This window comes from Grus americana, chromosome 1 (genome assembly GCF_028858705.1).
Source record: "Grus americana isolate bGruAme1 chromosome 1, bGruAme1.mat, whole genome shotgun sequence".
Lineage (NCBI taxonomy): Eukaryota > Metazoa > Chordata > Aves > Gruiformes > Gruidae > Grus > Grus americana.
Window position 1 is genome coordinate 207800437 of NC_072852.1, and position 23937 is coordinate 207824373.

Below are 23937 nucleotides of genomic sequence, written 5' to 3' on the forward strand. Positions count from 1 at the left end.
AATGAATTTGGTGGCTTCTTTTTCATGTTTTTTGTGAAGAGCTGTCTTTCATTATTTTTCTTTTGAGAAGACTTTTCTTACTTCTCCCCACTCTCTTCTACAAAAAACAGAGCTCTCCCAACTTTCCCTTGCAGATGCCATTTTCTAAGCCTCTCAGCCTAATCATCATGAAAAATCACTAAATTGCCTGTAGATCAGTTGCTTCTACTTTGATTTTGACTGCTGAAATATAAACTCCATCTGGGATTACCCAGTGAAAACAGGTCAGGGAGGGAAGGAAGGGAAAGGGAATTGCTTGCTGACACTACTCTTTCCTATGAATCCCAGGGGCACCAGTTGATGCCAGTGCCGAGCATCCAGCGGTCACTCAGTGCTGGACTCTTATGCATCGTTTCCAGTGTGTCATAAAAACATACCTAGTCATGATGGAGACCGAAAGTACAATGTGTGACTCCTGTAGAACAGATCTATAGCTTTGCTAGCTGAAATGCTGCAGTTATCCCCAGATGTAAATGTAAGATGGACAGGGGAACCACAAGTCTGTTCCCTGAAGCCCCACAGCCACTTGCCCTACGTCTGGCCTGAGGGGAGGAAGCTGGCAATGAATCACAAGACTTATGAATGGTTGGTTTTGTCTGAGAAGCCCTTGGTGCTGGTGCAGCTACTGGATTAGCCACAAGTTCCCCTTTTGCCAGGTTTCGCTGCATGCACCGCTAGTGTCTGGGGCCTTTGGCTTTCCTGGGCTGGAAAAAAAAGCAGTTCGTCTCCCTGAAGACAACCTCCCTGGAGTGTAGATACAGTAGCTGAGACTGTAGAGACAGGGCAACTGGAAAAGATTTATTACTGAGAATAACATAGAATTTATTATTATTTATTTATATAATAATAATAATTTATTTTTATCTCTATGACACTCTATTTGCTTGATGCCTAGCATTTATACGTCCTCTAGTATACCCTGTGTTGGGGTCCAACCGCATCACCTGCAGCTGCACTGTGTGGAAGGCAGGTGCGAGTAGGGCAATGACCATGTGTTGGAGCTTGGCCGTGAAGGAGCCTTGGCAGAGCAGCAGCAGAGGTCACAGCATCTGTGACCCACTGCAAACCATGGGTGACAGATGTGAAGCACACTAGCCCAGGGAGTCTGCATAGGTGATAAATCTGGATGTATGAATGGAAAGGAGGGAATTCCCAGCCCTGGTGTAAAATGACTCTTTGGTACAGGAAGTGTAAGATGATGTGATGAAGTAGCAGATGGGGCAGAAGCAGCCTTCTGGATGTGAACTGTAGTGTGGCTGTGGTGATAGGGATGCACAGGCACTTCTGATTTGGGAAGTTGCTTTGGCATGTGGCTCAGTAGGTGTACACTTACTGGGCGCAGGTGTCTAGGTGTCCTCCTGTGGAGCTGCTGCAAAGGGATCATTCTTCTCCGCAGAAGCAACTCCCACCACAGGCTGAACACCTGAGCTTTTTCTCAGGCAGCCTTCCTCCAGCCTTGGTCCGGTGACAATGCAGCTGGTGTTGTGTTTTTTACACCAGCACTTCGCTTACAGATTCTTAGCAGGTAGGGAAAGTCTTTCTTAAAAAAGGTGTTATAGTAGAAGAGTAGCTAAAAAATGCAAAGGAGAGGAGTTAGTTGCCATCATTTCAAGACTGAGAAAGAGATATGATAACTAAGTACTTGAATCAGAAAAGACAAACATGGATATTAAAAAGAACTCTCAGGGGCATTTTAAACCTGAACTTTAGGCTGAATAAAATGTTCAATACAGTTCTGCTAAGTAATAACCACCCTTGTGTTTTTGCCACTTGGGAGCAGAGAAGTGTAGGATTTTCAAAAAGCATAAAAACTGATTTAGAAAGCCAAATGCCACTTCAGCATGGAATGAACAAGTAGATAATAATGTGATGCTGACATGTATCTTCTCAGCATTCAGCAGATGCCACAAAAATTGGTACTGGAACCAATTCTATTTAATGTCTTCATCAATGACATAGACAGTGGGATTGAGTGCACCCTCAGCAAATTTGCAGATGACACCAAGCTGAGTGGTACAGTTGATTCACTAGAGGGAAGGGATGCCAACCAGAGGGACCTTGACAGGTTTGAGGAGTGGGCCCATGTGAACCTCATGAAGTTCAACAAGACCAAGTGCAAGGTCCTGCACATGGGTCAGGGCAACCCCCAGTATCAATACAGGCTGGTGAATGAAAGGATGGAGAGCTGCCCTGTGGAGGACATGGGGGTACTGGTAAATGTAAAATTGAACATGAGCCAGAAATGTGAGCTTGCAGCCCTTAATTCCAACCATATCCTGGGCTGCATCAAAAGAAGGGTGGCCAGCAGGTTGAGGAAGGTGATTCTCCCCCTCTACTCTCATGACACCCCCACCTGGAGTACTGTGTCCAGCTCTGGGGTCCCCAGTACAAGAAAGACATGGACCTGTTGGAGTGAGTCCAGAGGAGGGCTACAAAAATATCCGAGGGCTGGAGCACCTCTCCTTTGAAGACAGGCTGAGAGAAGAGAAGGCTCTGGGGAGACTTTATAGCACCTTCCAGTACCTGAAGGAAAGTTGGAGAGGACTGTTTACAAGGGCATGGAGTGATAGGACAAGGGGTAATGGCCTTCAAATGAAAGAGGGTTGATTTAGATTGGACATAAGGCAGACAATTTTTTACAATGAGAATTGCGAAACACTGGCACAGGTTTCCCAGAGAAGTTGTGGATGCCTCATCATTGGACATGCTCAAGGTCAGGTTGGATGGGGCTTGGAGCAACCTGATATAGTGAAAGATGTCCCTGCCCATCACGGGGGTGTTGAACTAAATGATCTTTAAAGGTCTCTTCCTTTCCATGATTATATGATTCTACTTTCTGCACACATTTTTCCTGAGAAGTGATGCCCAAAACTGAACACTTCAGGTATTCCCTGCCCCATTGCAAGTGGAACAGGAGAGCCATCTCCTGTGCCTCGTACCTGGCATTCCTCCTGTGGTAGTCCAGAGATGGGGGAATTTGGATGGGTGAGTTGGGGGGGGGGGGGGGCGGTGGTTATTGCAAAAGCATCACAGTTAATTTGGTGAGTTTACATCTTCTCCTAATGCCTAGCTGACTATTCTGCATTTAATTTCTCCCTGCTAAATGTAGTTGTTATTTTGCATTTTTCCTTATTTTATTTCACCTACTTGAGTTCAGGCCACTTCTCAAATGACTTCTGCTCAGTAGTCCATCATCCACTTCAGTACTGAACAGAGCAAGCTTGCAGGGCCCCACTCACAGTATCTTCCCAATGAAACACTTGAATTCAAACCTTCTCTGGACTCTTCATCACAGTATTTAATGTGCACTAGCAATAGTCTCATGGGAAGCAGGCCAGTTCTGTGTCAGCCTCAAAGTCTTTAGCGGTAGAGCACGAGCTGCCACTGCCATCAGACATTGTGGTGCTCCGCAGGAAAAATCCACAACTTTATTCCACTATGTGTTTTGGGTTGGGGTTTTTTTTTTTTTTTTTTTGTGACAGAGGAGTTTCTGTTGCAGCCAAAAAAATGGCAAGGGCCAGCTCCTTAGTGGAGATAAATGGAGGGTTTTTTTCTTCACACGTGCTTTGTTATGCCTGCCATAATTAGCAGTAAACTAAGTCAGAGACTGTCTCATCCAAAGGAAAGCAACGAATAGCTGTACCTGCATGCATTGGAGGGGTATTTCATAGGGTACAGGCAAAATGGACAGAGCATAGCACAGTCAAAGCCTCTTGCTATAATACGTAAAGGGAAGCCAGGACTCCTTCAAGCACCCAAGGAAAAGATGACAGATTTCTTCTCCACAGAAGAAATGAACCTCAACTTTGACTGGTATTGTTTCTGGCTGCAGGGCAGCCCACCCCTTCTCCTGTCAGTGTGGGATGAATACATTCGCCTCTCAGTTGATGGAGATGAGAAGAGGGCTGCTAAAAATAAAGCAATTTCCTGAAACTTCAGGAATGTTAATGCCATTGCCTCACAGGCATTTTCCAAGGGTATCCAGCACCATCTCCAAACTGTCTTTACTTTGACTGCTCTTATGGGAAAAATACTGGGAGGTTCCAGAGATTTCAAAATCACAATTTTCTGATAACTATAAACCTCCTCCTAATTTCCTTAATGAATATATTTAACTAGCCACTACTTGTTAATACAAGTGTGATTTTTATCTCTGGAGCTCAAAGCACTTAAAAAAGGTTGCTACCATTGTCTACATTTTGGTAGCACAAAGAGAGAGCACCTACTCACCCCCATCATTCAATTACTGAGAGTCTTAAACATTTGCATATTGAACGTGAAACTTCAAGATGTTTTTTGATGTATTTTGAGTAGACCACGATTAAAACAGTCTGGCTATGTCCTGCACAGAAGTCATCGATGGGCCACAGTGTGACACCCTAACATCTTTGCCAGCTACGGACTTGTCTGCTCTGTGAAAGCAGAGACTCCCCAGCTTGCTCCAAGATGCAGGCTACGTTTGTGCAGTGAAGCTACTGAGCTGGGAGCTCATGCTGAGCTCAGCAACAGTTGGATGAAGCTATACAGCTGTGTATGTAAGTACATCTGCACAGCACTGAGCCATGACCCATGTGTGGACTTACCACATGAGTTTCAGCTCTGTTTTCTATACTTGAGTGCTGCAAGCACAGCCGTCACAGGGCTATGGGCAGGTATTCCCACGAAAATTAGACCTTCATGGACTTAAAAAGAAGCAATAAACAGCTACTATAAAGTGTCAGGTAGTGGAAAAGTGTTTCAAGAGCTTCAGGGATGTCTTACCCCTCTAAATAGGCTGACCTAGAAACTGTATGTGGACACACAGAGCTTTAGAATAGCAGTTTCCCCGGAGACTCAGAATAACTATTATTCACGAATGCCTTATTCATAAATCTCTGGAGCGCTGGTGAGAGAGCGTAGCCAGGTCTGCTGCTGATGCAGTCTGCCAGCCTTGCGTCAAAGCCACCAGGCTGTGACAGTCTGCACCGGCGGAGACACCCACACAACACCTCTCAGAGGATCCGCTGAGAGAGCTCGTACCTTCCCACAGCCTCTGCGTCTGGTACGTCACGACTGGGTAGCTTGCTCTCTTATTTCCTGATCTTCCTTCTACCACTGAAGGGGGACGAGGATGGGGTTGTCCCCTGTTGTCCCATCCTGCACAGCCCAGCAGAAGGGCAGCCCCTGCTCCTTCCCAGGAACGACACAGTGGGCTGGGGAGCAGGTTTGGGCTAGCATTAGAGGAACAGAAACAGGGAAAATCTTTGGCGCATCCTGTCTTCTTCTGGGAATTGTGCCCCCCACAGTCCCCCACAGGGATTTCTGTGAGCCACTGTGAGTCATGGTGGGTTCAAACCTCCCACCTCTTGCCTTAGGCTTTTAGTGATACTTAGAGAGGCAGGGATGAATCCGGTCATCACTGCAATGTCCTGACCAGACCTTTATCTACAAAACAAATGCATGGAGATTTCCACCTCTTTCAGATCAGTCTCTCAGCCTCATCTTAGGTGTCCCTTTTCTCTGCAGGCTGTATCTGGCAGGCAGGGCTTTTTAGGACAAGACAGGTCCTAACTAAATACTGAATTTTATCTAACTGAATGACGAAGGTCTACAAATGATTCCTGGCTCTGAGATGTCAACTCACTTGTTTCCACAGTGTGTAGGGCTAGCTCCACCTAGAACAGACCAACTATGCCATGGTAGACAGTGCTTGACTCTGAGGTCCTAGGGTCACAGGGATATGGGGATATTAAGACATAATTATATTTTGGTATGCTTTTTAGTTGAAAGCATTGTAATGTGATGGGCTTGTGAGAAGCCACCAGAATAGTTCTTAATAAAATGAGGCTAAGAACACATATCAGATGTCCTAAAAGCCATCAGAGTCTCTGAAGGTGCAAAATTTGATGGGATTTGTTGGAGGGACATGTAGGGTGGTGGGAACCAGACTGGTATGGTCTCATCCTTACTGCTTTTTGGGAGCTGCTCTTGAAATGAACTGTTCCCAGAGGCTTGCCCAGAATTTATCTTTGAGAAAGCCTGAGACAGGGCCCAGGAATGAGGTAACATTTGAACAGTGAGGACAGCAGGGACCAAAACCTTCAGCTGGGTCCCTGGCACTCCTATTCGGCAGTGCAAACACATTCCTAGATGTCAAACAGACAAGTACCCCCAGGTCTGTTTCTCATCCTGCAGCTCAGACTCCTGGCACAGAGGCGTTGTTCTGAACTGTGCAGCATCACATAATTCTCTCATCCCAATTCAGTGCAAGTAAGAGGAAAAAGGAAACAAAAAACCCTCCCAATTCTTCTGTTGCTGTTTAAGAGATTTCTCTTCCATTGCTTTAGGTACGTGAAGTTTTTAAGTGTGCAAGAGCAAAGCAATTAAAAATGTAGCACAAATACAGTGAGCCTGGGCTATTTTCATCCCTGGACTGGTTACCCATTCAAATGCTTTCAAAGGCACCTACCACTTTCCCTGGACTATGTGGGGAAGTGAGTCTCTGGCTTCAGAGGACTAATTCAGCAGGGACCTGAGTTGGGTGGGAGTTCATTCATAGGCAAGGAATTTTGTTTACATGAAGGTGTTTGGTTAATCTCAATGATATAAAGAGTTTGTAAATGGGCGGGGCAACTCACATCAAAATATCTGAAGAAACAAAAGAGAGGATGCAAATTTTACTACCTAAAAGAATAAATCAAGTGTTATAATGTGAATTCTGTGTCCTTCCGGGGAGGGTTGATAACATGAAAATGTTTTGAAGCAAATGAATGTGTGAATATTTAATTATATAAAGCCATAAAATTATTCTTTTTATTACATTGTGTCTCTTCAGAAATACACCTTTTTAGTGTTCAATAAAGTAATTTTTAAAATTGCACTAGTAATTTAGTATATTCAGTTGAATATTCCATTTTGAGGAAAAAAAAGCCAAATTTCAATCTAATGCTTTGATAACTTCTTTCCCTGCCATCCAGTTGGCTGTGACGTGATTGCTTTACAATTGCAACGATGTCCAGAAGATCTCTACTTCCTCCAGCTATTTAGTATCATCTTCACTATTATGTTCCTCCAAAGAGCACGCTTTGTTCCCCAAATTCAGCCTCACCCCCCAAACCTGCTCAGTTCTTTCCCAAAGAGCATCTCCCTCTAGGGGAACGCTGAGAGAAATAACTAACTTTTGGACAGCTTTACCACCAGCAATCACATTTCCAGATGTTATAGTCTTGGTACCTCATCGCTGTACTAGCTAGATCAAATAACTCTATGGGCTGCACACTTGCCAAACCAGATATTCTCCTGAGAGGTGACTAACTGTTAGTCACTTCACAGGGCTATGATAAAACAATAAGGAAACCATTTGTGTGCATGGATAACAATCCTTGAAACACTTCAAGAGATCTCTTAGGAAATAATAGTTAAATGAATGCCAGGATTTACCTGCCATGTGAAAGCCACGATGTTGCAGATGTTCCTGGAGGAACCACAGGCAGAGTTTCAGGTTTCACCACATTACTTTAACCAGCATTCACCCTAAGGGCACATCAAGGCTACCCAGAAGCATCCAAGTGCAGGAAGGAAAGCAAATCTGAAGGGCTGAGGTATTGTTTGGAATGGTCTGCACCCAGCCCTTTTCTTTCCTTCCAGTGATTTTCTCCACTTTGGAGACCCTCAGCATCGTGACTTGTAGGGCAACGATCCTGCAGGAGAGCCAGCCTGCGTGGGAAGGGGGCTGCTCACCACCGCTAGCACATACACAGTGTCCTGCCTCTGGACCCTCAGCCTTGTGTTGCGCAGCTGGTAGTAAGTGTCTCAACTCCTCACAAGATGTAGATTGACAACAGCTTCTGTGCATGTTTTTGAACCATATTGCTCTCAGACTCTCGGCTCCAGGCATCCTGAATACAAGATGTGTTCGGTCTTCTCTCTTTATCTCAATTCCTGTTCTACAAAATAGAGGTGATAACACCACTTCATCAAATGGAGGCATTCTAAAAAAAATGTTAAGTATCAGAATATGCAAATGTTTCCTCAATGTCACTGAGTGCTACAAAAAGCACTTTGAAGAAAGTGCTCTGAAGAAATTAATTCTGTATTTTCTGTCGTCTTCTTCTGCAAGCGTTGTCTTCTTCCAAGTTTTGGCTTCTCATTCCAAGCCCGTTCTCCATTCCTCTGACTATTTATTGAAGTAATTTTGTCCTAATCCAGCAAAGGTTATTTTTTCCCCATAGTATTTCTTTGTCTGCTTCCCTGACCTTCCTGTGCACAAGAAACGTATAATCTTTTTAGAAGTCTTAAAAACACAGCCCTTAACCAAAGCCCATCCTGACTCTATACAACATTTCATCTTCAAAGTAATGAGGAGGACAATTTGAGCTTTTCAAATAGAAATGTGCCAGAATATCTCCCAGGCCTAATTTATTGTTCTCCAAATTGTTGTCGTCTCTCTGCAGAGACTGCTTATATCAGCAGCTTAATAACATTAGCCTCAAGGGGCATGAGAACAGTCCAGGTGACCTTGTCTTCTTTGAATTAAAAAAGCCCTGGTTTGGGGTGTTTGGTTGGGTTTTTTTTTCAAAATACAAAATGTCTTCAAAGGTTTCTCTCTAGTATTAAGAGCTGATAGTGGCTCCCAGATGCTGTAACTTTTCCTCAGTGTAGCTTCCTCCTTATAGAAAAGGCCGTATCCTGCACAGTCCTTGAGATGTGCAGAATGTGCCTAAGGCTTTTGCTGCAACAGGGACAAGCAGGCTCAAGGTTTCTGCAGGGAGCAAGTCCTTCTCAAAGGGCACTCAAGGCCCATGCAGGGGAAAAGAATTTTGATTGCTCCTAAATGATGGACAATTGCATTACATTCCCTTTTTGTAACCTGCCTGTAAACTGGCAGTCCTTCCCTGCTGCACCAAATGTCCCAGCTGACCTGTCCTCTAGAGAGGGCTTGTTGGCTGAACCTTCTTGGAAGAGAATACCACAGAACCACAAATGGGGAAAATTAACAGGCAAATTAATTACTACTGAACTACTTACCTTCACCGAAGTGTCAAAGTGGTGACAGCTAAACAGCTCAGGGAGTATTTGTAACTGGTGGGTCTCTTAGGAGAGATGAGACTTGTCTCACTCTTACCTCAGACATGGAGATGAAAAGCTGAAGTCAAGCAGTCACTGATGGCTAGTTCCACCTGACCTGCTGCCTCAGGCTTTCTCCTGTTCATTGTTTTCAATGCAGGTTTTTTTTTCTTTCTTTCTAGATTGTAGTGAAAGAATTAAGATGAGCTTCTAGTAACATCCTGCTCTCTCTGGCCCGTCACTTCGAATATGTCATTTGTGACATATCAAGCCCACAGAGGAAAGCTCTGAGGAGTTTGTCTTCATTACCTTCAGCAAACTTGCTACCAGCAATGGTTCAGCAACCTCCACCTCTTGCTTTGCTGTTACATTCTCTGAGAACCAGGAGAAGGTACTCTTCCCTGCCCCCTGAGGTGCTCAGCGCTGAATCAAAGGGCTATGAGATCATAGCTGCCTGATCTTTCACTGCTCTGAACTCTCTTGACAACATAGAGACTATGTCTGAAGCCTGGGAGGCTGCTGTGATCTGGAAGGACACGGTGACCATCTACCACCCAGCCTCCTGCAACAAGTCTTGGGGGAGGAGAAGGTGCAATGGGGAGGAAGAGGAGGAGGAAAGAAACAGCTTGACATTTTAATGAAGGTATTTCAGGGCATTTCATACCTTAGCCTTGATTTCAAAACTGATCTGTGATTAAACCCTAAGGAGCATAGTGCTGTAGCTTGGGATGACTACATTAGTTGCTAATGCCAGATAGTCTCCCTGGCACATACATTTTGCACTACCTTTCCCTCCATGTTTTGATGCAGTTTTAAAGACATAAATATTTCATTCAGAGTATGGGAACAACACTCCTTCCCTTGAATGAGGGAAGCCCAGTTTTATGGCAGTTCACTGTCTGATCTGTGAAGAGGAAGAGGTGAGAACTGCTGATGTGGGCCTTTGGCAGCAGCTCTGAGAGGTCAGAGCTCATCTGTTTTTTTTTACATAGCAATGGCCTGCGATGAGACGTGCTTTGGCAGGAAACGGTTTGTCTAAGGAAGTATCTAAAGCTGGGAAACAGTTGCTGCTGCTACTGCTATGGGAGTATCAAAACCCTGTGGGCTGGTAGGCAGTGTGCCTGGATTCCAGCTTTTCATCCCTCCATGAGCCCACGAGCCCAGGAGGGCCTGGGAAATTCATGCTGAGATGCAGCTCAATCCCAGGGTATGAAAGCAGGGAGACATTCTCTGTCCTCTAGAGAAAGACCTTCTGTCCAGAGGAAGGGGGAAAATCTCTCTCTTCAGGATGATGTGTGTAAAGGAGGAACTTCAGTCTCAGCAGAAGAACTCGTCCCTTTATTCTCTGTGGCTCAAACAGACAGTTATGGCTGTGGCAGTTGTGATGGACTTCCTTCAAAAGCAGTGAGGTGTTTGACCAGCTCTCCTGGGTCTTGGGTCAACATGAGGAGGTCCAACACTTCTCAAATGACCAAGATGAGGTGCTCCCCTGGGTACCCTGTGGCTATGTGGGTCTCTGTGTCAGCAGATATCAAAGACCTGTGCGAGGTCCTGGAAAAGCTGTTGATCTGAAGAGACCTATATGCATGCATACAGGTGGAGGGGAGGTTTAAGGCTTTCTGTGTTTTTCAGGCAACAGAATACAAAAGCATGGAGGCCTGAGACCATGCTGAGATTCAATGAAGCCTGATTTCCTAAGAAAGCGAGACTTCTACCCACTCCCTCTGGTCTTCCGGGTGAGTGAGCTCTCTTCCAGCAAGAAATTGTAGTTAACAATATGGCAACACTAGCAAAAATGCTGATATCTGAAGGAGTTCATTGGATCCACTTTCAAAGACATCACCCTCTACACTGAGATTTTCTTTGATGCTGTGAGTGAATAGTATGACCTAACTCTTACTTCCATGATCTTTGTAAAGTTCATTTGAGAGGTGTGTTATAAGCAGGTGCAGATGAGGATATTTTGGGTTCAGAGAAGATACTTCTATGGAAAAGACCAAAGAGAATATGGCAAGACTTGGGGTGATGTCTCCTGATCCTCAGTCTCAGACAGTATTCATCTTTGGATTCCACCTGGAGAATGCTAAAGAAATCCAGGACACAAGTTGTCTCGCTTCAGTGTAATGAGACATCTGCACCGCTGCCTCCTGTGTTTTTTCATAGTCTGTGAAGATGAAGAGAAGGGACTTTTTTGGTTTTATATTTACTACATTCCTGAGCTCCTCAAGGCAGACCGTGGGTTTTGTTTTCTAGCAAAATGAGGATTAGCTCTCTAAAGTCTGCAACAGTAGCCTCAGGACACTTCTGGTGCTCTGGCTGTGTTTTTTATCCTGTCCAAGCTTGAGTGGGAGTTGACTGAGAAAAGCCTCAGAAAGAACTGTGGAGGGAAGAAAAAAATCCCTGTTATTTTTATTATAAAATGCTCAAGAAGTGTTTGAATACTGCAGTGAGCAATGGGAGTCCTGTTCTGTACTGTCTAAAACCTGCTCAGACTTACTGGACTGAACATCGTCTCTCAGATGCTCCTCCTGGGCCACATGGAGAGCATGGTATGAGTCTGAGGAGACAGATGTAGGACCTGAGAAGGGCTCAGACAGGCATGGGACATGGGAGCAAGCCAGGAACAGGGTACCTAGCTCTGGAGGTAGGCACTTTCACCACCCACGTCTCTATTCACCAGGTTACTTGTCAATACTTGCCAAGTACTACAAGGGCTGTTTTTTCAAACTGGCAAGTCCTGCTGTATGTCAATCCTCATAAAAGGGCAGGGTCAGAATGGGCAGTACAAGAGTTTCCTAGGTTTTGTAATCAAAGAAATGAAATTAAACTTTTGGGAACACCTTGAAGTACAAGCTGGGAAGTCTCTGTTCTTTTCCAACACTCTTCCAGAGCTTCCACCCTTCCAGCCTACAGGACAGAAACCCATAAAATGCAAATTGTCCCTAACAGACAGCTAGATTTTCTTTTTTGTTCTACGCTAAGGTGGGCTGTACAAAGTGGTGCTCAAAGAAGAGATTTCTGGAAAAGTTTACGCCAAAGGGACAGCTCTGATTCTGCTTCCCCTTCCATGACACAGTCTCCTCTCTGCCTTTACTGAACTGGCCCACTGACTTAGCCACTGGGACAGAATCTGTCATTTGTCTTTGAGCATTATTTTATTCAGCCAGTAGCTCCACTTCCTTCTGTGGATCAGGGATTGTTTTGCAAACGTAGGTGTGCAGGAAGCCAGTGTGCCAGGCTGTGTGCAGTGCGGCTCCATGAGCTGTTGCATGCAATATGGACAGCCTTGGTGTGTGCCAGCACTGCTCAGCAGCAGTCAAAACACCGGTGTGTTACCAACACCTTGCTGGTTACTGTGGGGGCTGCTGTGGGGGAAATTAACTCCATCCCCCAGACTCAATACAGCTGCCTACAGTTCTCCCTCTTCAAAAGCGTGGCAGCAAATCTAACCTAATGAACAGTACAGGGACTACAGAATCACACCCACAAAATGCTATCAAAGTAACAAAATAAAAAGAAAGGATTTGGGTTTAGCAAGCCTGTGATTTGGGTATTTAGTGGTTAGTACAAGCTCATGCCTCAGCCAGGCATAATCTGAACTGCCCTCCATCCCCACCACACTTGGACACAAGTTGCTAGTTCCTAAGTCTCATCCCTATGTCACCAAATAACCTGTATTTTCTGTATTGAACTGTGTTTTCAATATGAATTCCTTTCTGAGGGGATCTGAAGGCTGCAAAGGTTTGGAAAAAAAAAACCCCAAAACACCCTAAAAATACTAAACATTCAAATGCTTTTCTACATCTAAATCCTAAATTTCTGTTGGTTCACATTCAGCCTTAGACATGTCTGGCTGTGCTCTTTGGTAGCTGGTGTGTCCATACACATACTGTGTGTGTTTTGAGGAGCCCTGAAGAGTTAATAAATGAAAACAAAACTACTAGTGAAATAGAGTCCCCCTCCAATTACTAATGAAGTCCACATTGCTCATTTTTGAAGAAGGCTGGCATTACAATGTGAGCATTTACAGGACTTCAAGCTAAAAGAGCACTGAAAGGCTCTGATTACTGACCATATTTCCCTGCTGGCTAGAATGAAGTACAAACCTTTTTTTTTAATTTCAGCTTTAATTTAACAGTCTTTGGGAACCATAAAATTAGGTTAAAATATTTAGTAACCGTACTGCAGAAATACTGACTTTGAATTCTTAGAAATTTCTGCTGAGGGAGTTCCACCAGGGAGTTATAATTAAACCTCCACAAAGAAATAACCCAGTCCATTTTTAAACTGGGAACATCTAAGCTAGTATATCAGTGTTAGTTGGGCCTAGTAAAGGTGTGAGAGACTCTTGTTGGTAGAAAGTATCTGCAGGTATCTGAGTAGCATGTTCTGGGATGTTAAAGCATGAGGAAAGGTCACCTCAGCTAATTTTCTTGATGCTACTGATTTGAATTGGTAGACATTGGAGTTGAGTAATTTTAGTACAGCCAAAGTGTTAACTGGTAGTCTGAAAACAGCAAAGGAGATAGTTCTCTGCATGGCATTTAATCAAGCTGTTGAGCTCCTTGCTGCTAGGAATTACAAGTGTTGAAAGCTTTCGTGGGTTCCAAAAGTGGCTGGAGAAATTCTTGGAAGTAAAATCTACCAGTAACTATCATATATAAAGGTTTAATAACAGCCTTCAATTCAGGAAGTCCTTGAACAAAGTGATGACAATATTCTGAGAAAGCATGGCTATATGCTTGGCCATTAGCTACTGCTGCTTGACCTATATCTACTATTGTCCCCTAGGTAGCTACTGTTGACCACTCTGAAAGACAAGATAGCAGGACAGATGAACTTTCACCCAGACTGTCCTTACAATGTCTTGTGTAAGGCTGTTTGCTGGAACATAGGCCATAAGAACTGTGTTTCGTAAAAGTGCTCATGCGAGACTCTGGAAGTAGTTTCTATCTGAGGGTCCCATAGCATCTGGATCGGGCTCAATTCAGGGCAGGTTCCTCTGCAAGACTGTGCTGGGTCTGTGGGAAAAAGGGTCTTCAGTGGTGAATGAGAGGTGCCATGGGAGTGTTGTTGGCCTTGATTTTAATGCAGATATTTACTTACTGCTGGGTGCACTTCTGAACAATAGCATCTTCACATTTTATATTTAGGCCATTTGATAGACCAGGGCTTTTGCTAATTGCACGTATCTAGTACATACTATCACCACAAAAGCTCAGTCGTCTCTTCCCCAATGTTGTCCTTCCTCACCTCAGCTGTCACCCTTCTGATTTCCACCAGATTTTACTTTCTTTGATTCACTTAGGTGACTGTACCCCATCACCCTCTGAGGCAAGAAGTCTTCTGAGCTGGCCACTGACTGAACAGGTTACATAAGATCTTCAGATAGATAATTTTCTAAAATTTCTTCCCAAGCCAAGAAATGGTTGTGGTGGGTTCATTTAGCAGGTCCCTTCTGTAGTGTTTCTCGGTACTATGTAGTTTTCTTTCCTCATCTGCTTGGTACCACCAGAAAAAAACCAACAAACCACAGACTTTTTCAAGCCTCTGAGTACAAACAGTACTCCTGAATGAGAGTCTAATTCTTTGGCTCACTTCACATCCTCCTAGCATGTCTTTTAAGTCTTTTTCCAGGAGTAAATGCCAGGGACTTCAATACAAACCTTAGCAAAGCAAGATACTCCTAAGCACAACACAGACATTGAGAATACTGTGGAATTCTTTCATCCGCTCTTGTTCTGTTTGCAACAATAGAGTTCTTGAAGCAATGTCGTAGTGGCATGAAAACACCTTTGTAGAGACGACAACCACTTATTGAGGGGAATACAGTCTAAACTTCATTAAAAGCAGAATTACAGAATTCCTTAAGGCAGATATAATACTTCACCTTTTAAAATACAATAATTGTTTTATCCACTGGCTAGAAACAAGTTGGACAAGGCTGTTCCTATGAGCCTTCAAAAGCAAGTCTACAATACAATCCTAGCTACAGAAAAAAACCTGAAAGGCAGGTTGACAAAATCCTTTTGGTGTATGTAAAGTCCAAACTATCCCTAATTTCCTTCAGTACATTAGAATATACTGCACTTCTATGACAGCAGGAGCCGTCAAATGCAGACATCTGCTTTTTAGGCATACTGCATAGAGATTTCTATAACATCACTATTAGAAGAATATATGATATACAGTTCCTTTGGATCAAGGTCAATTATAACTAATAAAATCCCTTACAACAATTCAGACAATTCAGATTTTGATGCCTGTGGAGTCTGGTTTAACGTGGGCATGGAAGCAATCATATCACTGTGAAAGTTCAAGAGTTGCATGTGATGAGTTGACGCAGTTAGCATGGGACAAAGCATCTGCACAAGACTTCTCCAATTCTTTCTTAAGTCCTCTCCCACCATTTTGGGCCGTACAGCCAGCTTACATAGTCACCAAAAAGGCCAGTTCCAGACTTCTGAGCAGGTATTAACACAGTGCATTCACTTCCTTGGCACACACGTGCAAAGCTCAATAGAGCAGTTAGAGACCGGTGATCCAGCTCAATATCCTCCCGTGTCGACACGGCTCAGCCTCCTCGCACTCCTGTGCACGTCTCTGTGCTTCTGCTGGTGCCCCATCGCCACCCAGCCCGTGGGCAAGGCAGTGGTGCTGAGCTACACCACTCCTGGCTTTACAGCTGTCCCTTCTAGAGCAGGTGCCCGTGCGTGGCTTCAATGCCATTTTCCCTTCAGACAATCTAAAAATCAAATCAGTACCCAATATCATAAAATCAGCTTACATTTCTTAATGGCAACTCAGTGAAGAATAACAAACTATGAGCTTCCTGTGGCTTGTGCACACTACTGAGGAAGTCTAGTTGATACAGGTATGATAAAGTTAGATAACTAATTAGTCCATAGAGCACAACAGTATAATTTTGATTATTCATATCAGCAACATGACATTCCTCATTGAAAAATAAAGATTTACACCAAGTGGCTTCCTTCTTAGAAAATTTTCACCCAGGCAGACCGAAGCCACTGTAGACAGCAGATGGTGGCGGTGGTGGTGTGGTGGGGGTTAAATCCTTCTTACCACCTACACCTTCAGAAAACCACTCATGACCTGATTTCTATCTTCATGTTCACAAAGTGCAGCCAGGACATCCTTTGCTTGTAGGGTCATTAAAAGGCTTGGGCCCTAAATTGGTCATCAAAACTCCTACTAAAAAACCACCCACTGCTTCCAGTAAGAGAAACAAAATATGGACCTAAAATATGCCCTTTATTCTGAAAGTGACTGACAACATCCAGAGGAGGAAAAGCAGCGGGGTACAGCTGCTTTCAGAGGCACACCATCTGCTACCGGAATAAACAATTTCACTCTCTCTCTGTAATGGAGTTTATATCACAAGTTTTAAATCTCACAAGGTAGCAAAGCTAAGAGCCATTGAACAGTGTTATCATGCAAAGAGCATGCAGAGGAGCTAGTTGGGAGTCTCCTGCGTTGGGAGGACTATTAATATCCAAGTGATGGAGACAGTAGGGTCAGACAAAGGATGGCATGGACCAAACCTGAATCTCAACATTGCCATTTTACTTTCTGGGGTATTTAAAAAAAGACAGATGGATGTAGCTGTTTCTAGAAAGAGTGTAGTGAGGAAGAGGCTGAAGATGGACTCTTTTTCCTTAAGACCTAAATTGGAATTTAGCTCATCTTCTGAAAATGGCAAAATACAGCAGGAGCAGTGCCACTAAAACAGAAGTAGAACTGAGCTGGGCAGCTGCAGAAACACATCTTAAAACAGCAAGATACAGCTGAAAAGCTCAAACATGCTGAGACTGTGGTCAATTTTTGATAGTAACTCACATTAGATATGTTATTTATCACATGCTGATGTTTTCTCAACAGTTTTAAAAGGTTAAATAGATTTTGAACCTATTCATGTTGCGCTGACAATTTTATGAGAACAAAAATTAAAAGAATGCAGTTATAGCTACTGTCCAAAAAGTTTGCTTGTGGTTTAGCATCAGACCACATGTGTTGCACTACGGGTTTTCAGACGGCAACATGTGACTGTTCCTGGAACCTTCAGTCACACTGCTGTAGTTCACAAAACTGATTTTATTTAAATAACCAAGAACAACTGATACATGTTTCATTGAGCACTTTAGAAGACAACAAGAGATTTACTGCAGCAAGTCATATTTTTAAATACAAAAGGGGAATTAGTAAAAGTTAGGTTCATATCCAACAAGAAACATGGACATGTTGCTTTCAGGAGCTTTGAGTTTTAAAGACAAAGAACTCTACTTACACATTACACAGTTCAAACACATCCACATCACAAAATTTTAGTATTGCACTATTGCTCCTTGTTCAAAACACACACTGCACAATGTGCATCTGCATTACCCACATCTAAAGGACCACCAGCAACACATCGGCACAGCCAGACCGAAACAATCTAGAATAGGTTAGAGGGGTTGGGGGTTTGCTGGGAGAAGTATGGCAGTAAAATCGAGCAGCTCAGACCACCAGTATCCAACACAAGCCCTGTTTCTTGCTGGTAATGCAACAGGCATTACGATTGCAGCTGTGCTACTGTCCTATGTAGAGGTAGCAAAATACTTTGGCTATAACAACTTTCTTTTCAATAAGGCTTCTTAGCCAAAAGCCATGTAATAACCAAAGAGTTCTTGTAATACTAGCACAAAGTAGAGTATGGCAGCACTTAGGAATCCACTCGTTCAACAACAGCTGCCAACTTCAAGTAGGTGCACTATCCCTTTGAAATCTGCTGCAGCATATAAACAGTTCTGTGCAAAGGTGGTAACGCTGATTGCTTCTTTTCCCCCCTCATCCTCAGCCACATGGAGAACGTTAACAGTCGAGAACACCACAGCTGGTGACACAGATGAACTGAAAAAATGGAAGTCCTACCTAGCTATAAAAGAGGTATCACTTTGTCTAAAAAGACAAGTTGGAAGAGGTGACAGGCAAGACATTTCAGTTATGTGGACCATACAGGAAAACAAGTGAGCATGTAACAGCTGTGAAAGATATATGCTGCCGTTGTGGTGATTAAACCCCCACCCACCTCACCTTGTATCTAAAATTCAAGACAAAGGTCATTTTAATGTTCATTGAAGGTAGAGGTCCTGGGCAGGGGGGACGATATTAAAGCTGAATGATACTCTCCCCAAACACTACAACAAACCAGGGCAGTTTTCCAATTTACAAACACTCCCCATTTTTGTCTGTTCCAACCCACTTCAGCGTCTTACCTTTAATTAAAATTAAGTCACAGAGTGTGCAGGAAGAACAACCTTTCATCATATTTACATCTACCTCACTTCAGCTATCAGGCGCTTGGCTCTGCTGAGGCACTCAGGCGCTACTGTAACACAAATAAGACTGTCTTCTCAAGTGCGTTTTGGAAGACAGCACAACTAATATTGCATTTGATACTACAAACATGTTGAAACAAATTCCACGCATACAAACATTACAAAACAACTTCTACAAACCATTACAAAACAACTTCTACAAACCATTACAAAAATGGAACCAACTTCACTGATCTTCAGTCCAAACTCCAGGGCGGATTTGTTAGTAACTAAGACCAAAACTGAGAAATAAAAATTGAACTAACATTTAGCTTACATATTATTACATTTTGTAAAAAAAAAAAAGTGTTAAGACATTATTTTTAATTTATGAATATGTAGAAAATTCAAATTTGCTAACATTTACAGTACCCCCTTATACTAAGCCTGTTTGTAGTTTCTCTTCCATCAGTGCCGAGTAAATTAATCCCAGACAGCACCGTTGAGATGGCTAACCAAGACATCTCAGGTCAAACAGAGCAACCTCTACTTTTCCTGTGAAGACACAACCAGTATCAGTGGCCAGTCACCACCTGGTACAGATTAACCAGACTCATTAAAACAAAAAAACCCCTTTTCTAGGCAGAGAGGCCCAAAACACCTCACTTAAACCCTAGAATTGAGATGGTTGCTCCCAGCAGAGCAACATTTCAGAACACAATGCGGCCATCTCTTTTTGATATCTCCAGGGTTACATTTCCCATCCCTGTACAGTGTAGTGCCAGCTCTTCCCTGCTGCCAGCTTTGACTGCATTCAATGCATGACACTTGTTACTCATGATAGAAATTTTTTGTTCCTGTTGTTCATTGTGTGTTGGGGTTGGTTTTTTTTTAATAAATAATGAAAGTCTACAACATGCTTTTTCAGGTACATGATTGCTGATTATTATACAAGAAGTAGTCTGTAAACCAGGAATTGTAGGCTATCAAGATGGTTGCACTCAAAGAGCAGCACCTTGTGTTGAGCACAGTGAAGGAGGAGCAGAAGCCCTCCTGCAGTACGAAGCTCCTGCCTGCTGCGGCCGGGAAGCATCAGCATGTAGAATCGATCAGTCTTTGGCGAAGTTTTTTATCTTCTCTCGAACTCACGTTGCCACTTGCATCATGATCTGTCAAAACTAAAGAGAAATTAAACCTTTAGAAATGAAAGGGCCATCAAACCGCTCAACACATTCTCGTTTACAAAGGAACTGCCACCAAGAGAGCGCCACGGGGCTGGCTGTCCTGCGCCAGGCTGGAGCTGCTGGGTGAGCATCTACCACTGGTTTGTTAAACATGGTTACTTATTAAAACATGCCAATGCCACTAGCGATAGAAAAAAGACGATGAGTCACAGGTGAAGCTTTGCTGACAGACAGCGCAGCCTGCAGCTGCACCCACGCAGAAGGAGACAGTTTGCACCAGCCGGAGCTGGTCGAGAAATGGCAGCTGCTTTCTGCAAGGCATTTTAACAGAGTTTCAAATGTGAGTTTGTTCTGCTCTGGAGGAAAACAAGACTTTGAAGTGTTTTTGTGAGATGAAAACAGTCTTGAAAGTTCTGCTTTCATATAAAAATTAGGCAGATTTTCTACTAGCTTTTTCAGCTCCTTGACAGAGACCTTGAACTCTCAAATTCTCCTACCAAAACCCACCTACATGTAATTTCAAAAAGGGACACATTTAAGAGGAAAACTATTCTCTGTCAGAATTACTCCAAACTGCTGTACTAGAGCCGGCTGCCAGAAGTGCTTCTTCTAGTTTGAAAATAATTCTGCTTGTTTGTTCTGAAGTCCCCTGTTGTATAAGTTGACTTCTCCTCCAAACCTCAACCTGCCAGAACTGCTTGACCAAAGTACAGAGGAACAGCTACCCTCTGGATGCTGCTGCGTCTTTTTGATTAAGCACAGGGAATAGCTTTCTGAAGAGAAAGTAGATTTAATTGTTTTCCTGCCTTTGAAACAGTTCGTGCCCTCAGCATTGTGCTTGCCTTGTCAGGTCAGCTGCTAAATGTTTTAAAGCATCTTCACTTCCATGAGTGAAGGACTCTGTGAAGCAGTAGCCCATAGAGTCTCAACTCCTTCATTTAGGGGATGTAGGCACTGGTGTCTTGCTGCTTCTGTGGGGACAGCTACGACAGCGGCCATGCTCACATCAAATGGGAAGAAAGCTCTTCCATTCCTTTATGCCTCTCCCTGGGTTTTGGGGTTCTCTTCTTTAATTCTGCTGTTGAGGAGGGAATTGGAATCACATTTAAGATATGCCACATTTTTTAGCACAGAATCTAAGACTACATCTCACATAAGAGCAATTGCTCAGAGCTGGTCATGTCTGGGAATAGTTGGGAATATTCAGAGAACAGCTTCACTAATGTAGACCAACTCAAGCCATTTTGGCAAAAATTACTTTACAGTCGATCCTTCTCTCTCTCTGCATAAGAAGGAACAGGAGCATGTTCACTGGCCCCAGTCCCACTTCCCTTCTTTTGTCATTTTCTGTTCCTTCGTCAGCGGCATTTCTGAGCATGAGACTTATTTTTACATTAATCTAAGATTTCTGTCAAAGCCTGAATGAAAAGCAGAAGCAGCAGTTATTACTCTTTTGACCTAACCTCTGAAAAAAAAAGAAAAAAAAAAAGTCCTGAAATCACCAGTTTTCTCACTGGAGCTTCTTCAAGCAACCTACTGTAGATGAATCTAGTGCTCTTCTACTGTGCAGGTGGTCTTAGGGAGTTCAAGTTCAGACAGCTGAAGCCTCTCTGCTAGAAACACGTCAGCAAGGACCACCAACGTAAGAGACGCTTTGGCATCTAGCCTGTGCCACTGACTTACAACACAATCTTCTGGCACATACGTGAAGTTATAGCAGTTATACTGCTGACAACATAGCAAGGTCTAGGCAGGTCCATTTTCTTGTAGAATAAATTAAAATGCTTTTGGTAGGAGTACACACCTAGATGAAACCTGCTTTGTTTTGCATGAAGTTTTGGTTTAATAGATTCTTTATCTCTCTGTGCCAGCAGGTTTGGATGTGGTGGTTTTGTGGTGTTTCTTTCTTTGATTTTTCTTTTTAAAGAAAGAACAGGTCACCTTACCTTGTAGCTCTGTTGCATTTTTTCCCAGCTCTTCTGTAGTTGTTTCTTCAGGCTTCTCCAACACAGCTGTCCCTGGCTTCCCATCCACGGTATCCATCTTAATAGTACCAAGGTTTACCAAAAGTTGCATGACATCAAATTTCTCAGAAACTGCAATGTTCTCCAGCACTTTGAGGCATTTAAATGATTTAAGTTCACTCACGTTTTCCTCAAGAAAGAGGAGGTAAAGGCTTAAGTCATCAAAACACTTTGACTTGAGTTTCAGAACATCGAAAGTTGGCAGGATTTCATACACTTTGAGAATACCTGAATTCCACCTCCACGGAACAAACATTGCATACACTACCAACGGCATCACTAGAAGATAGACTAGCAGGTTAATATAGCTGAGTACCTTGAAGACACCAACAGCAATAAGCTTGCACTGAACCACTTCTGGAACAGTTGTGTCATTCTTTAAGATCCCAGTTTTGATAGTGCAAAGAAACTCATCACTCAAAGAGGAGAGGCTAATGTAGTAGCCCAGGTAGAGGCATGCAATGAAAATAATTACTAGAGTGAGTAAACGGCAGATAATGTATTTAATTATTAAGCATTTGGAATTCTTCTTTGTCTTCAGGTACTGCTCCACAATTGGGTATTTAAAGTGGCTTTCAGATATTTCCCATAAACTGAAAGAGAGAGAAAAAAAAAAACAACAGATGACATAGATCAGATGCTGCAGCATTCACCTACCTAAAATTTCAAAGAAACCTAGTGCTCTAAAATAGACACAAGATTGGATTCCCTCTTACTGGGGTAAATCAAGGGTAGTTCTATCAAAATCAATAGAAAAAACACAGAATAGCAGATAAATTAAGAATATTGACACTCTAATACAGAAAAGCCACTTCAGAGACAAAAGAGCTCAAACATTGGAAAATGGAAAAAAAGTATTGCCCTCGTAGCAAAAAAATATTTGTGCTCTTTTCCAATAAAAACAGGTATAGTAAGCAAATCCACAAGGAAAAGCAGACTTCCCAAGTACTTTTTCAGTAATAGCACACTGGAAGGCTTTTTAGTTGTCAAGACCTAACTCCCCATTTTAAAGAATGGACCTAACTCCCCGTTGCATTGCTTGTACCCCCACATGCAAAGACAAACAGGTACCCTGACCTAGGATGAAGCAGAAACTGGGCCTGGTTAGAACAGATAACCAGTTTGATCAGAAAGGGTTTTTTGTGCTTTTGTTGGTTTTAGTGTTTGGGGTTTGGGGATATTTTTTTTCTTTAAACAGAAGCTTTGAGATCTAGATCTTAAAGGACAGGGGATGACAAGTGACAGACGCTGCTCACAGTGTGTAAGAGACTGCCAAGAACATTGAGGACCGAGAACTGCAGCCATCCTTGTTTTCTTATGCTGTGGTGGGTAAAACTAATTAACACCTACTACAAATAAAGAAATCAGGACATCTCAGGTAATAAGAGCTCATCAAATGTTTTCTTCAAAGAAAGAAAGTTTTAAGTTCCAGCTCCAAGTGCCCACAGCAATGATTTCAGATGTCTTCTATTTTTTAACCAAATTTAAAAGTGTGTGAGCTTACCATGCAAACATTTGCAACACATTTCTAAGAGACTGCAGGTGTCACATCTGTTAAGAGCTTAAAGAAATGAGCAAAGAAAACCAAGCCTCAGCATCTTACCTCTGTGTCAAGTTTTCATTAACAGCTGGAACCAAGTCAGCAGGATCCCTGGGGTCTCCGCTGCGGATGCTATTAGCAGCTTTGATTGCCCTGTTATAGGCTTTGTCAAGTTCTTCCATAATAAATTTCAGATCTGAAGAAAGGTGAGGTGCTGCGGTGAAGCGCCAGAACAAACATGGTAGATACAGCAGGATAGCGACAAGCAGCAGGATGTAGGGGAAGAACTGAAGGGAGAAAAAAATTCAGATTAGCCTCCACCTGTATATAAAATAAGTCAGCCAGTCACCATCATTCCCTGTAAGTCTATTAAATTCCCTATAAGCCTATTAAATTCCTTATAATTTTACTTAAATGCTTTTATTAAAACCCACTTTTGTGGTTATCAGGGACATGCAAGGAAGCAAAAATCTCTTTTCAGACAGCTCCAGTAACCTTGCTACTGCTTAGAGCTTTGCCAAAAAAAGAAAAAAAAAAGCAGGATAAAGGTATCACAATCCTGATAACATTTTCACTGCATATTCAGAGCTGCACTGCTGGAGTTGAAATAGAGAGAGGCAACATTAACCTGGGGAACGAAAAATAGCAAAGGCAACCAAAGCAGCTAGCAGAGAGGCTGACTGGAAGAAGAGGATAGTGTCACGTAACTCTGTCCCCCACTGTTCATGGCAGCTAAAATACTCCAAACACCAGCAAAATCTCTCCTACTCCCCATTAGCTGTCAGGAG

At 43.0% G+C, this 23937-nt stretch overlaps 1 protein-coding gene across 2 annotated transcripts in view; it reads right to left on the reverse strand.

Moving 5' to 3' along the window:
- Window positions 1-14976: 14976 nt before the first annotated feature.
- The window catches only part of PANX1 (pannexin 1), a 28514-nt gene continuing 19553 nt past the window's right edge, over window positions 14977-23937 (reverse strand). Inside the window, exons 3-6 of one of the 2 annotated variants that reach the window (XR_008575433.1) lie at window positions 23213-23436; window positions 21532-22202; window positions 18360-19579; window positions 14977-15829 (exon numbers count right to left, since the gene is read on the reverse strand). Coding sequence is in view for 1 of the 2 variants with exons in the window: in XM_054812925.1 (XP_054668900.1) it covers window positions 19494-19579; window positions 21532-22202; window positions 23213-23436 (981 nt within the window). In the remaining variant the exon portion in view is untranslated. Of the gene's footprint in view, window positions 15830-17176; window positions 19580-21531; window positions 22203-23212; window positions 23437-23937 lie in introns of those variants that run through there. The other variant, XM_054812925.1, reaches the window with a different exon arrangement.